This window comes from Aythya fuligula, chromosome 1, assembly GCF_009819795.1.
Source record: "Aythya fuligula isolate bAytFul2 chromosome 1, bAytFul2.pri, whole genome shotgun sequence".
In the NCBI taxonomy this organism is placed as follows: domain Eukaryota; kingdom Metazoa; phylum Chordata; class Aves; order Anseriformes; family Anatidae; genus Aythya; species Aythya fuligula.
Window position 1 is genome coordinate 145,391,329 of NC_045559.1, and position 15,050 is coordinate 145,406,378.

At 38.6% G+C, this 15,050-nt stretch overlaps 1 protein-coding gene across 1 annotated transcript in view; it reads right to left on the bottom strand.

Annotated features, from left to right (window-relative positions):
• Positions 1-451: 451 nt before the first annotated feature.
• The window catches only part of IRS2 (insulin receptor substrate 2), a 30,488-nt gene continuing 15,889 nt past the window's right edge, over positions 452-15,050 (bottom strand). The window contains exon 2 of the mRNA XM_032194113.1: positions 452-2,861. Within this exon, the coding sequence (XP_032050004.1) occupies positions 2,857-2,861 (5 nt within the window). The 3' untranslated portion in view covers positions 452-2,856. The remainder of the gene's footprint in view (positions 2,862-15,050) is intronic.

Sequence of the window (15,050 nt, forward strand, 5' to 3'; positions counted from 1 at the left end):
CAAGCTAGCAGATGAAGATACCTGCACAGCGCATTGGGCTCCTCCTATTCACCTTGTACCGGTGTGACTATATGGTAAGTATAGGGCAAGCGTGTTCCCTCTAAATAAACTGCCAGAGAGACTCGCTTAGTCATCTGTTGGGATGAGAGCTTTCTAAACTGGAATTAGAAATATAAACTTTGCCTTTATAACACAGATTACTTTATTACTAAGAAAAACAAATTAAAATGGTTTCATGAATTTTCAAGTTTTGTATGTGTTAAAAGTAAGTAAGCATGTGCAGAGCAGTAAGATTTACTCAGAGAAGGTGTTTTTCACTTTAAAAGAGAAAAAATATTATATAAACAGCCTCCCTGCCCCCCCAAAAAAAACCACCACCACCACCAACAACAACAAAAAAACAACACTCCTAGCAAAAAAAGGCACACAAATACTTTACTTCTTTCATAAATAATGTATTTTATTGCATATGGCTATTAAGGAGAGCATCCATGATCAATACAGACTAAATACAATACACTACTCTAGTTCCATTTATTCTGGTCTCCAGCAGCATCACATTTATCCTTATATACAGCGTGTACATTGGAAGACACAGCAAGATAAGTTAAGTCTCTTGTCATATCACAATAGCAAGAAATATATTTAACATCTTGATATCCAGAAACAATACGTACCCAAAAAGAAAACACTGCTTAATAACTGTTAAGGTTATATAGCAAAAAATATTTTAAATTTAAGGTAAGTCAGGCAAAATGTACAAAGACCCAATATACATTGTGAAGTTTTAGCAAACATAACATTTATACATTTTGGTTCCATTCTGTAAACTAAATTAAGAATGTAAGTATTGCATATGCCTTTGCGAAATATACAGGATAGAGAAGAATTGACTATATTGTCAAGTTTTTGTTTTGAAGTTGCTGTATGCGTTTTAGCCATTTATTTTAGTGGCATGAGTTCCTAATCAGTACAGAGGGCTCCTTCAAAATAGAAGTTCAAAATTTTGTATTCAGCAGGTACCACGCTCAGTGCTATAGGGAGGTTCAGACAGAAAATGTCAACAACGGTATTTGCTTTTTCAGTTCCAGAATTGAACAAGCAGCATTTTAGCATGTTTTCAAACCATTTATAGTATTATTATTATTGGAAAAAAAACACAACTCAGATAGATTAGATATTTAAATTGATTTTAGATCTAATATTGTATTAACCTATGCATTGCTGTGATTTAAGACCCCCAAAATTATACTGAAAAATAAACGTGTTTCAAGGGGTAGGGAAGGAATTAGTTTACATTCATCTTTGTCTTGTAATACAATCCTCAGTTCTAAAAATTCAGCATGTAAGCAGGAAGATCACACTGTCATTCATTTGTAAGACATCGACTCTCGTCTTCCTCAGAAAAAAAAAAATCCAAAATGATAATGCATTGTTAATAGTGATGTACAGGTCCCACCTAGCACAATGATTTTCAGAAAAATAAGTCTCACATAACTCAAATAACTTAGTAATACTTACATGTCTATCAGAGCAGGCACTGGGGAGGTACCATTAAAACGTATATGAACTCTTCAACAAATTTATCAAAGGAGAAACAAGGTGGCATGACATTCTGCTAGTCTGGAGCATCAGCTGTGTATGACATGTGTGACCACAGCCGCCAAGTCACTTGTATTTTCAGACTGCTTGAAACGTGATGCACAAGTAGTCTTGAAAATAACTCTGGATAAGCGACTGTAATGTTTCTTCTTTCCCTGTAATAATGCCTGTAAGCTGCAGTGATGCTTTTCTGGTAGAAGGCAAATATTAGGACTTCCTAGATGGCAAAATAATACTGTGTTAATATTAGCGCTCAAACCTGTCCGATACCCACTATCAGCCCTGCATTCCTAGCATGCCTACATAGATTTTTGGTTACAAGAAACGCAGCTAAGAACAGGGTTAAACTGACAAAAGTGAGCTTGTAGATAGGAGAAAAGGCTTTTGCAATCTGAAGTACCTACATCAACACCTACATAGAGAGGATTAAACAAGTTGTCAAAGGTAAAAAGAGATACCCCCAATACAGTTTGATGTTTTTAACTCAATGTCACTTCAGTTACACATTTTTATTTTTCAACTACTCTAAATCCTCCGTCCAAGTCCGATCCACAGAGTTTCATCCCGTCTTAGACTTTCCAGTGCCCTCACCAGGCTCCGTCTGAGAAGCAAGCTCTGCAGCTGGCGGTGGAGAAGCAGGCAGCAGCTGTATGCGTTACAAGTTCAGTAAGGCTGGCGACCGCTCTTGAGAGAGACTCAGCATAGAGATAAAGGAGGTCCTGTCGTACACCAAACACCGCAAATCCGGCTTTACTTTGAACTGAGGTAGGTAGTACTGTGATAGGCTTGAAATTATGCCAGTAAATACCAGATCTGACTGCTTCAGCAGGTGCCACAGAATCCCCTAATATGCCAAAGGATAAACACAGTTTGTCTTTGCAGAAAAAGGAAATGAAGGCATTGGCCATTAGTTAAAGAGGCTGGCAGAAAAGTTCCTACTGCCTAAAGAACATCTCCAACTCCTGCCAAAACAGCAGCAAAATGATAGTGTAGATGCCATTGACAGGACGTGAGTTGGGCAGGTTGCTTTCCCTTCCTCGCTGATCCGCTGTACGGTTTAGTCCACAACAGTTCGAAAGTTAAGTAACCGTCCAGACCAACAATGACAACAACAAAAAGTAAACCTTAAGCAGCTTCAGTTAAAAAACAAACAACAACAACAAAACAAAACGAAACAAAAAACCATGTATGCTGAGCAGCTTCTTTGAATGTTGTACTCTGTTGTTTGAGGTCATGGTGATAAAACTAACTCCTTCACTCTGAAAAGAAAAACGAAAGAGAGTCAATAACAGCTGCAACAAAAATCATATTGATGATTAATACAACACAAAATACTATATAGAGATAATTCAGAAGGGGGTTTCATGGAAAATAAGGGTACGTAATAACTGCTTTTCTATTTACATACATCGTAAGGCATTATGGAGGCAACAAAAGGAGCTCTTTCCAATCCCATGCCATGTTCCAGACTTCCCTGCTGCAGCTCCTCAAACTAGCAAAACACAGGAGGCAGTACTGGCTAGAAAACACGCCATGAAATCCCCCCAGTTCAAGTTGTGACCCTCACTGTTTTGTTTCAATTGTAAGAAAAAGGTGTTGCAGAAAGTAGGTACAAATTCATGTGTTGTTTTTTTTTTTTTTTAATTGTCTGGTTGTTATCAAAAGCTGCCCAGTTCCAGACATTAAAAACAAGAGTTTTTAGACTGTTTTAACAAGAGTTTTGAGACTGTTTTAACTTTAGGGAAAGAGTCTTCCAAAAAAGTAAGAAAGGCCCTTGTCCTAATCTAGTTGTTTGATTTACTATTATTCTGTAAGTAAAAGAAAATGAATTTGTCGGCAAACGGATGGAACCTTCTTCAGATTACTGCCTACAGGGCTGCTTTAAACATTGGAAGTGAATTACGCAATAACATAGAAATTGATTATGAAGTGACCCATCCTATTTTAAAGAACCCAGCTGACTCCCCTCTTTTTTTACTGCTGAGAATGAATGGATAAGATATGCCACCGCCATAAATAGATTTCATATTGATTGACTCACAACATTAAGGTCATTCGTTAACATGGTCATTAAAAATCAAATTTCCTCAATTTGTTGTTTATTGATAGTTTTCCAGTTTGCTAAGATTTTTATAAAGCAGCAATGTAAAAACAGTAGTGATCAAAACACCAAGACTGTAAATTTTATATGAAAAAACACTGACACCTCATTTTGAAAGGTGCTAAGTGGTATAGCCCGATACAATCCCAGGCTGCAACACTACATTCCTCTAAGTACCATTAATGTTATCTAGTCTATCTTGTTGTTTAAAGCAATTTCGTTGTTGTATGTTGCTGTACCCAAGTTTACAAGTTAGACGAAAACTCTAGCTTGAAGACGTATGTCAAAAGTTTTTTTCAGAAGCTGAAGCTTCTGGGATTTTCACTCTGGGAACTAACATTGTTACCTAGAAAAGCCGTAGTACTTCAATTTCGACTGTATGTATAGAGACAGTATTTGCTTTGGGACCACTATGAATTATATATGACCCCTGGATGTCAAAGTGCTTATCTGTGCAAGTTTCACTCCACACAAGCTTCTAATAAGCCAATACAAAGGCTTTTCTTCAAGTCTATACAAAAAACACAGGTTGACATATCTTGGCACAAATGTGAGAATTACTAAATTGCTATTGAATTGCTCAGAGCTAAGGTTTACTTAAGGAATAAGTACTGTCGAAGTCAATCGGAGCTGCTGTATGATCAGTTACTTAGGATGTTACTTAGGATTTAGTTTACTGACACAGCCTGAGATGAATTAATAGCTTGCCAAGACCAAAAAGAAACTATCTCATTGCCCACAACCACTGCCATTTATTTGGTACCACTTTTCTGATCTGACACTAAGTCAATTCTAGCCATTCAAACTTCAGAAGAAGAGCTTTTTTTTTTTTTTTTTTTACCCATCCCCAAACTAATAACCTGAATTGACTTATGATACAATTAAGGAAGCCCCAAAATTGCCAGTGAGACAGAATTAGAAGTAGTACTCAGATACATAGGATGAAATAGGAGCTGAGGGAGTAGGAGGGAAGCTGATGTGGAAAGAGGACATGGAAAGCCTGGAAGAACAGCAAGGTTTGTCGTTTTTGCTGGTTGTGAGCTGTAAATACAGCTGCTACGGATACTGAAGATCCCATAAAATGAAACCATATCCTAGAGGGTTTTGTGAACTTTGAATCTGGAGTTGGGAACCAAAAGAAAGTAACTGGCCTGGCAGTCCTCATCTATTCCAGCGAGACTATGAAGGAGAACAAGGGCAGCATGGGTGGCTCTCAGGAGGGAGCAGAGATCCCTTGTTTGAGGAAGAGTTGCCTAGCAATCCTCTTTGTTCCGACTTTTATTCGGGGAAGCAGGATGCATGCACATCACAGAATCATTTAGGTTAGAAAAAACCTCTAAGATTATCTGGTCAAACCTTTAAGCACTTACATGTATGCCTACATTTAAAGATATGCACTGATTCTGTGCAATGGCTTTCCTTCTCCAAGTGGAAACCAACAGAACAGCTAAGTTTAGGTTACCATTGCATCAGAGCGATAGCTAAAGCCCAATATTTTTATTTTATTTTTTAAATAGATAAATTTAAAAATAATTTATTCAGATAGGGAAATCAGAGAAGGAGACTTTTGTACATGCAAATACAGCTGGCAAAAATGTTTTGAGAAGTATGTCTGCTTAGGGTGGCCACCAGGAAGGATTGATCGTTAGCTACTGAGTAAATCTGTGATTGCTCTCAATTGCTCTTGCAGTACAACAGGTGCTTTCCAGACAGAATTGAATGAGCAGGTGGGGTGGTTTGTGTTAGAGCACTCCCAAACTTGGTTCACGGGGCTTTACATGGATATTTACATCAATATCACTATCATTATTGCTATTATTGATTTATTTTACTTCAGCCATTAATATATTCTACTTATTTCAAGTCCCAGGTCAACATTGCTCTTAAAGTCATCTATCATGCAAGCCAAACCAGTGTGCATCACCTTTATGCTAGGACTAAGCAGAACTCCCAAATGACATGAATATATTATTTGATAATCTTATTCCCCCTGGGTACACACAAATCACAATACAAAGAGCAGCACTGTTTCAGTGCTGAAGTTCCCTCTTGGTTTTGAGTTTTGTCACGAAAAACCTCCACGCTAGCTGCTGGGTTTCCACAACTACCTCATGTCAGCTGATTACACCAGTGCTTCCTGGGGAATAAATCAGATAATAAACACACACAAAAATTGCTCGGAAGTGACCAAATGCTCAATGGTTTGCTAAATACACTGTGAAGAGAATACAGTGGTTAATCGATTAAAGATCTCATCTTCTTATTAATTTTCAAAGTCAGTAACCAATTAGCAAAATTTTTCTTAATCCCTAAAAATAATTCTCTTTTGCTAACAAGCATAAAAGACAGAAACCGCTACTCGTGTGGCTCGTGGCACAACACGGTGCTGGTTATTCATCACCAGTCAATTTATTCAAGTGGCAGGGCGACCGTCAGAGCGGATAAAGCACGGGGCTGAGAGCCCCCAGCGCTGCTGTGGGCTTGTGCCCTGACTCCAGGCAAATGGCTCCCTGGCTTTGTCCCTTTGTCTCCCCTCCCCACATTGCCTGCCAAATCAATTAAGGCTCTGATCCTGCTAACTAACTTTTCCTGGAAGAGCAATCCTATTGATATAACTGAATCCCAAGGTTAACAACAGGGACATTTGCAGACTTCGGGCCAAGCACAGCCCAAGGACCTGGATCCCACCTGCAAAATAAATGGCAGGAGCCAAATCCTGACCTAGCTGTGACTCTCATTAAGCAACTTAAGGAGCAATATACTTAATAAAAAGCACAGAGGTAACCCTGCTAAAGATAACACAGCTCTTGTGTTTAGCTGTGGGTCTCCACCAGTAATTCCAGGGAATTCAGTGAGAATGCTCCTACCAAATAAAGCAGAGCTTGGCCATCGTCACAAGGAAACATTTCCATTGGAGCTTAAACATTTGCCTTAACAGCACTTCACAGGAAAACATGAAGTAGTACGCTCTATCAATTTACGAAGTCCAAGAATAATAGCAATTCAAAGTGAAATGTCTCCAGATTCGATGTGAAAAACAAGTTAAACCATGAAATTAAAAGGCACATTATAAGTACTTATTTTTAAAACAAGACATGGTTGATCATATTTGGAGACATGGTGCCCCAAGTAACTACCCCCTTTTGGTATGAAAGTCCGCTAAGGAACAGTACATGATGTTATTTGGATATGCTTTTGTTGTTTTGTGCGTTTATAAGAGCGAGTATTGGGTCAGTACTGATTATTCATGACTGATAACGAAAACTACTGAACTTCTTTCAGGTAGTAAAGCAAGGATGCTGTGGCCACAGTCATCTCTATTAACATGAGCTTTGTAGTACTCCTCTCTCTTCAGTCAAATAGTTAAAAATCATTACACTTTGAATTGCATTATGATAAACATGGAGAAATATTATCTTCTAACGTGGGAAACGGAACACTAGGTTGCCTGGAAAAAGATGCTACATGTCAGCAGTTGCGAATACTGTTTGTTTCTCCTAGCATATGCACAAAAGGCTGACATGTTCATCTGATCTATGGACAAATCCCCACAATTAATTTATTTTGAGTGTCAACTTTTATCCAAAAGTACTAATAAAATCAAAGGCATCTGTATTTGATGCCATCTATTTACATGGATAGCAAATATTTTACCTGCAATCTTTCACTAGCAGATGAGTCCAGAGTTGAAGTGCAGATGACAATGGGTGCTACGCTTAGTTGATTTCAGAATTTGATGTAATTTGTGTTTCATATCATTTTGTCAAGGTTTTTATAGATTTTGTAATATGAATAACTAAAACATTAAAATGCAATTATGTGGAAAATAAAGGATTAAACTTACAAATGCCATTATAATGAATTTATAGCTAAAGTGCTGGTCCAGAAACACATTTCCCATATAAATTATAATAAAAATAGGCACTTCAAATTTAAAATGAAGAAACTAGACACGCTCATTTTTCCAGGATTAATTTAATACATTAGCAATCATACCTCTTAATTTCAGAGCTACAGCCACTGTACACTATTAAACAAGTTTGTATAGATGTGATTTAATCCCATGATTAGGGAAAAAAAAAATAGACAAAAAACTCAACATAGTACTATCTGAAATTTGTCCAATTACCCTTCTCTTGCTGTATAGACTATATGTATAGAACTGTTTAAAAACGTTAAATGAAATTAAGCTAAAATCAAGCTTCTTTCTCTTAGCAGGCAAAGGAAGAAAAAAAGATGTCTAGTCCTTTTGGCCTTCCACTGGGAGTTTGTAAGAGGGACAGAAACACATACAAAGAAGCAGATGTGGCAACTATATAGGAAATGTGCTACTGAAAAGATTAGTCTATGGCGGGCAGCCAAAGAGCCACTCTGCAGTTCACAAGTAGAGGATTTAGCCATCATGGAAAAAGGAGTCATCTTCTTGGTTGATGGCCATTACCATGCAACTGTAATTGCCTCCCACCTTACAAACCATCAAATCATTCCTTTAGCATCGTGGATGCAAAAACAAAATGCTGGAAATGTAGCCTCAATTAGCCTGTTGGCTTGAATTTTTACAGCTCCTTTGGTCATGTCAATGAGAGAGAGCAGCTCTTCCCAGGGAAAGATTGATGGCAATGAGCAAATTCTAGTAACACCTCTTTGCATATATAGTGAGACGGGAAGTTTCTTATTAGAGACAGTCTTTGCAAAACAACGTGCTCACTTTACAAGTGATGAAGGGCGAGGGAGGAAGGGATTGGTGACTAATACAGCGAACTACATGCCATCCCCATCTTCAGAGACACAACAAAACCACGTATATTTGCATGTCTACCCCTTTGAGCGTACATTAGGTAACAGTCATCTCAGCACACTTCTAGCATCCCCAGCGTGTACCTCTACATCTCTGACCCACTCACCCTATAAGGAGGTAGGATGACTAAACTCTGGATAGTCAAAGGAAAGAAACAGGCACTTCTAAGCAACAACTCATCTGCCCTATTTCACACAAGGCTCAGATGAATAACAGTAATGAAAAATCTCCAAGTCTGTGAGGTGTACAACTTTGTATTCCTCTCAGGAGCACAGACCAAATCACCTTACACATCTTTACAGCTGCTGAAAGTTTGCTCTGCTTGCAATTCAAAGGTATATGTGTCCCTCCTCTAACACTTAGCAATAGCCATTAGCAAGGGCAACAATGACAAGAAAGAAGACCTCTTGTAACTAGAGCTTGATATTCTCACACAACCATGACTGAAATGCCATCAGTATTGGTAGACTTAGTTCAGGAAGGTTACAATGAAAAAGAAAGCATAATTGGACTTCAGATTAGATCCATAAGCAAGAACCTAACTGACATTTTGGACACCAATGGCCAGTACCAAAGACTGATGGCTTCTTCTCAGCCACTGGGTTATCTCCGTACATGTGACTAAACGTACAATGGTAGAGTGCACTCAAAGAGATGAAAAGCATGCCTTTCCTCTCTCGCTTGGGAGAAAAAGCAATCTTTTCCAGTGATTAAATTGAATAATTATTCATATTAAATATTTAAATATTCATGGGAACAGGAATAAGGACTCATGTAAGTTGTGGGAAGTCATGTTCACTCTCTCTTTCCACTAGAACAGATATCTAATTATTCCATGAAAACAGCTTCAGTAAGAAAGAATGAGAGCACTCTACCGAAGAATATATGGCTAAGATGTGCTAGGGACTAGGGCATTGGGGAAAATAATTGACTTTTTTTTCAGCTAGAAAGGTACTGGATGCAGGTCAGTACTGGGTGAGTGCTCTAGCCACTTAAGCATTGTGGCTAGGGGAAGAGAAATACTTCTTCCAGGCACTCTTTGAAAGATTGATCCCTTCCTTCATCATTGACAAAAGGGCTTAGGCACCTAGAATGAAGAGGTTTCAGATTTACAAAGTCTGTATGGAGACTGGAACACTCCTCCACCCTAGAGGAAGACATTTATCTTCCTGAGAGTGCCATGTTTTAAAAGACAAAGCTCTCTTCAGCTTTCACAATCAACTGCCTGCTTTGCAAATAGAAACAACCTCCCCAAAACCATGAATTGAAATGGGCAATACAGCACAACTCCTGCACCTAGCCTCCCTTCATGGAAACTTTCAGTACCTGTAGTCTGGAGTTTCACATGTCAACTACAGGGTGTGAGAAGAATGATATCCTTTTGTTTGTTCACAACCTGCCACATGTTAATTTAATGGCTCCAATAAACCTGGAGTTTTAGTTCCCATGTACTAAAGAGTCCCATATACCATCCATCCCATGGTGTCTTTACTTCATATATTGAGACATGAAACAAGTAGAACTGCAATTCACCCATATGGGTGTTTCCTGCACACAACAGAAAGGCTCAAAAACAGTGCCCCAAAATTTCTATACAGTCCTGCAAAACTGGGATGAAAAGTTCTACATGGCTGACAAACACTTTCTTCAGGATTTTTAGGAGAAGAAAACCTATGCTGCATGTTACATGAAAAAGTTTCTAATGCTTTGATCGAAAATAAATTATACAGTGTACACAGACTGGGGGAGAGGATGGGAAAAGAAATTCCCTATGAGAAGAGAAAAAAGTATCCACAGATGTCCAGTGCTGAGCTCACTACTTTATTTTGCCCATCTACTGTCTGCTTTTTAGGAAAAAAAAAAAAAAAGTGGAGCAGAAGTAGTATTCTCTTTTTACATGATTTCCTAATGGATTCTCAATATTTGACACACAGAGAGCTCCTATAACTTATTGTATGTTCAACCATGCTTCTCCCAGTAGGTCTATGCAAAAGTATTTTTTTCCTTTTTTTTTTTTTTTTGGTCATTTGTCTATGAGCTTAAAGAGCTTTTTTAGTTTGTTTGTTTTTCCCATGAAACCAGCGTAGAATCCTTCCTTCAAACTAAAAGAATGAGCCACTGTTTTAGGGAATGCTGCTTTGAAAAAAAAGTAGGAAGTTTGCTTTCTCAATTTCTTATCTTCTGAAATATCATTACTGAGAATCATTAAATACCCACATAATTCCATTCAGCTATTAATCTTATTGTATATAATATTACTCCTATTCTTTTAAGAGTATGTCTCTAGTAGCCCAGAGTTGTTAATACAGTAGCACAAACCAGGTTAAGCACTTAACCTTTTTCCACCTAATTCCACCTAAACAATAATTCAAGCACCTATATACAGAAGTTTGGATAAAAAAGTAACGTATTTCCATTATCCGAAGTCTCCTTATTTTAAAGGCTTTTTTTTTATTCTGCAAACTTTGTGGGGTTTGTATTTATGTTGTGCTTAGAAACCTCTATTAATGGAGCCTATAGTGCTAGGCACTGCACATGCACAAAGGCACGATATATTTCTCTACTAATCACAGGAAATTATCTGAATAGATGTGTGATTATGGCTTTTTATTGAATGTATTGCTCCTGTTAGTAATGAAATATTTGTGCTATCAACATATAAAAGAGGAACTGAAAAGAAAACTCTCGTAAAAAGTGCTTGGGAGTACTGTGAAAAGAATTCAAAAGACTAAATTTGTGAGAAAAAGACACAAACAAAATGTAGTGAAAAGGTAAACTTCACTTGTAACAGATCTCAGTACTTTGCTTGTGGCAGCCTGCCACCAGTGATGGCCAGATTCAATATGCTATCAGGGACACGACAACACGGACGTGAGGGAAATACATATTCCTGTGAATGAGCCTTTACATTTTTCAAGCCTCTGAAATATTTCTGCAGGAAAATGATTTCTGGCTGTCTGAAGCACAAGCTTAGTTTATTGCTGGTCAATAACTTTTTAAGATCTATTTCTGTGCATTACAATATTATGGTTGCTATTTTATAATCTGTGCATCTTACTGTGTTCAGCTACACTCCTTACCACTGCGGCACCTGTTAAGCACAGTCTACACAACACCAAATTAAAATTTATAAACTCAGTCTCAGATTTACGTTGACAAAAAGCAGCCACAATTTAATATACTGAGAAATGTCAGTGCCTACACCTGAAACAAGGCAGAGGAACTTGCCTGACAGCCCTCAAGTCCTGAGCTTAAGGAAGACAACTACCAAGCAGGGAACCCACTGCACTGCTCAGGGACTCCCTCTCTGCCCCCATGGCTGGGTTTTCCCCCAGATGGGTATCAGGAGGCAGGATGGGGGTTGGCAGATGATGCAAACCTGTTTTTTTGTTGTTTTTATTTTTGACCATTAACATGGGATTTGGGAGACAGATCCTGCCCAGAACCAAAACAATCCAATTTAAGCAAATACTTCATAATACCCCCACAGAGAATGATCAAAGCATCTCACCTTTTTCCCAAGTACACATAGGGGCTATGATCGTATTTCAGGAGAATGTTTATAGAAGGTAGGTAGCCCTAGCTACCTTGTTAAAGGCAACAAACCAAGCTCTCATTAACATCCTTGGACCGTAGGCTTGCAACCAATACCTACACCTGGGAGAGTGGTTACTATCTTAAAGTCAGAAATTAAGTGGGGTGCCAGTCCCCGTTGATTTCAATACCTTCATCCTTTAGATTTCTTATTTACAAACTTGTATGCTCTCCCTTGGATCAACAGCATTTCTGAGAAATGCTAGAAAAAAATAAGTCATTTTTATGTTCATTTATAAAGCAAATGTTTAAAACAAACAGGGGAACCTGTAACTTCCTTTACAACGTGTTGTTCTGAAGTTAATCTCTAGATGAATTAGCATTTACTTCTGAAGCTGATATGGATCGTATTGCATACGGAAGTGAGTATTACGGTACAAGGTGAAGGGAGAGGATGTATGTTTGTCACATGGGCATCATAAATGCCATCCACGTATCACACCTGGAGGCTAGCTGCTACTCTGTTCACAAGCAGAGGCAAAGAGCTCAGTAAACTGTTTAGAGAAGCAATTCTTGTTTACAATTTATCTTCTGAGAACACCAGTTTAAAAACTGGAAGTTGGTCATAAAATAACTCGCGATAGCAGCAAGTATATAGAATAATATCCTCCTCTTACTCCTATTTTCCTTTCTCACCCCCAAAACACAGATTATACTGAATAAATGAGATTGTTCCCAGCTCTACTGCATGTACCTTGAGTCTTTCCTAGGAATTTCCTGCAGGTGTAAAGTGAAGCAAGCGCACATTCATTAGCTCAGCAAGACCAAACAGATGCAGAAGCTTCACTTTGGAGAAGGGTAGCTAAAGAAGGTGAATGCAAAATGCCAAGTTTCATCTGCCCTAAGGAACAACTAGGAATGAGACAGGTGATGAATCTCAGCTTAGAAAACAGCATGTATTTGGCTGTTTTTCTGCAGTGAGACCTGCAGTACAAAACGTTACTTCCCTCAAGAAAAGAACATTTGTTTAAATACAAGAAATACTATGCCCTCAAAGCACAGTGTGCTTTCACAGCACTCTTCTCCAAACTTCACGGACTTAAAATGAAGACAAAAAATTGGTATCAATCATGTCCAATATTGCTAACTCCAGAGCACGATGCACTCTCTTGTGATTACAAAAGCTCTCAGTACACATTTGTACAAACAAAGCTGTACTTGACTGCTTCAAGAGTTCTGTTTTTTTCCTCATCTCACAGGTGCTCTCACACATGCATCTTTGCCTTCTTTTGTTTAATGGCTCACCTGATTTGTTGCTGTGTAAATATGTTTATAAGCAACCATTGATGCTTAATTTCCTTAGAAATGTTCACCACTACCTCAGATAGCATTTTGAAAAATACTTTCTACTTAGAACAATATATCTGATATAACTGATACTGGCATCTTTTTGAAATTGCTAGGAGTCTTCCAATAAAGCAAACAGATTAAAAAAAAAAAAAACACAAACAAAACAAACATCTTTGTCACTTCAGACGTGACACCTGAGAGTTTGGCTCTAGTCCCACCAGTGTCTAGCAGAGAATTCCCCTAGACTTCAGGGGGAATTTCCAGTATGAAAAGACCTGCACGTATTTACTGCCACCATCCCAGCTTTCTGAAGCTGTTTAGGACATCTCAAGCAGGTATTGTGAACACTGCAGGATGTCACATTCAGGAACTACAGCTAGGATGCTGTGCAGTACATGATACTTCATATAAACTAAGATGTTGTAGAAATACTCTGAAAAACAAAAAAGGAATTGCAGAAGAAATACTTTGCAAATCACAAGTATTTTCCCTAACATGCCTGCAGCTTTAAAGCACAAGTTTGCTTCCAAGTTTTAAGGAGGTGAAATCATTGCATATTTCATGTATTGTAATTGAGATCAGCAAATACACTGAAAAGTGTTCAGTGAATATTGCAGCAGGTGCATAGCTAGAGAATATGCAAATCCCTTTCAATTTCACATTTACTGACCATGCACAATACACCATAAAATATCACAGAGAGAACAGGCCAGGCCAGGAAGGAATGCTTTGCTATAGCAGTTGATACACATATAAATACCAGTCTTGTTTTCAAGTCATTTTGTTTAAAAGAGCCCCTAACACAGCATGTTTGACCTCACCAAAACGCAACCCTCTACTAGATGTCCCATTTATGCTAAGTATGCAGGCTCCCTCCATAGTCAGGGAACACAAAAGGCTTGTATCAGCCATGAAGAGTGGCTTTGACCTGCCTCTTCAGTACTTTACAGGCACCTATATCTTTTCAGTGACTACCTATGCAAGTTAGATCCTCATCTTTAGAGGACTGTTTCATTATGCTCCTAATAAGGAACAAACGAGGTGTCTACAGGTGGGGCCAAATCCTCTTAGATCTACATACAGTGAAAAAACAATGGCTAGATGAAAGAAAGCACCATATATATAGAAACCTAAAAGAGGATACTGACACTAGGACCTACTGGAGACACTCATACTGGAAACTTACAACACTGGTGGAACTGAGCAGCTTCGTTCAGAACACCTGTACTAAGGTCCCCTAAGATTTTACCACAGAAATAGAGAACTACAGAAAGGTTTGGGTTGGAAGGGACCTTAAAGATCACTCAGTTCCACCCCCTGCCATGGGCAGGGACACCTCCCACCAGACCAGGTTGCCCAAAGCCCCATCCAGCCTGGCCTTGTACACCTCCAGGGATGGGGCATCCACAGCTTCTCTGGGCAGCCTGTGCCAGGGCCTCACCACCACCGTCATGAAGAACATGAAGTCCTGTGGTCATCCTGTGGCCTCAGAAAAAGATATTTCTGCCTATTAATTATACTCTTTTGTCCATCTGACCAAAACAAGAGCCCAGCACATCTAAACCCCACAAAACTTGTTAGGAAAATATGGCTTAATTGCCTCTGGAATATGTCCCCCTTGCCTTGCAAATATCCTACCCAGCCTATGCCAAACAATCAAACAAA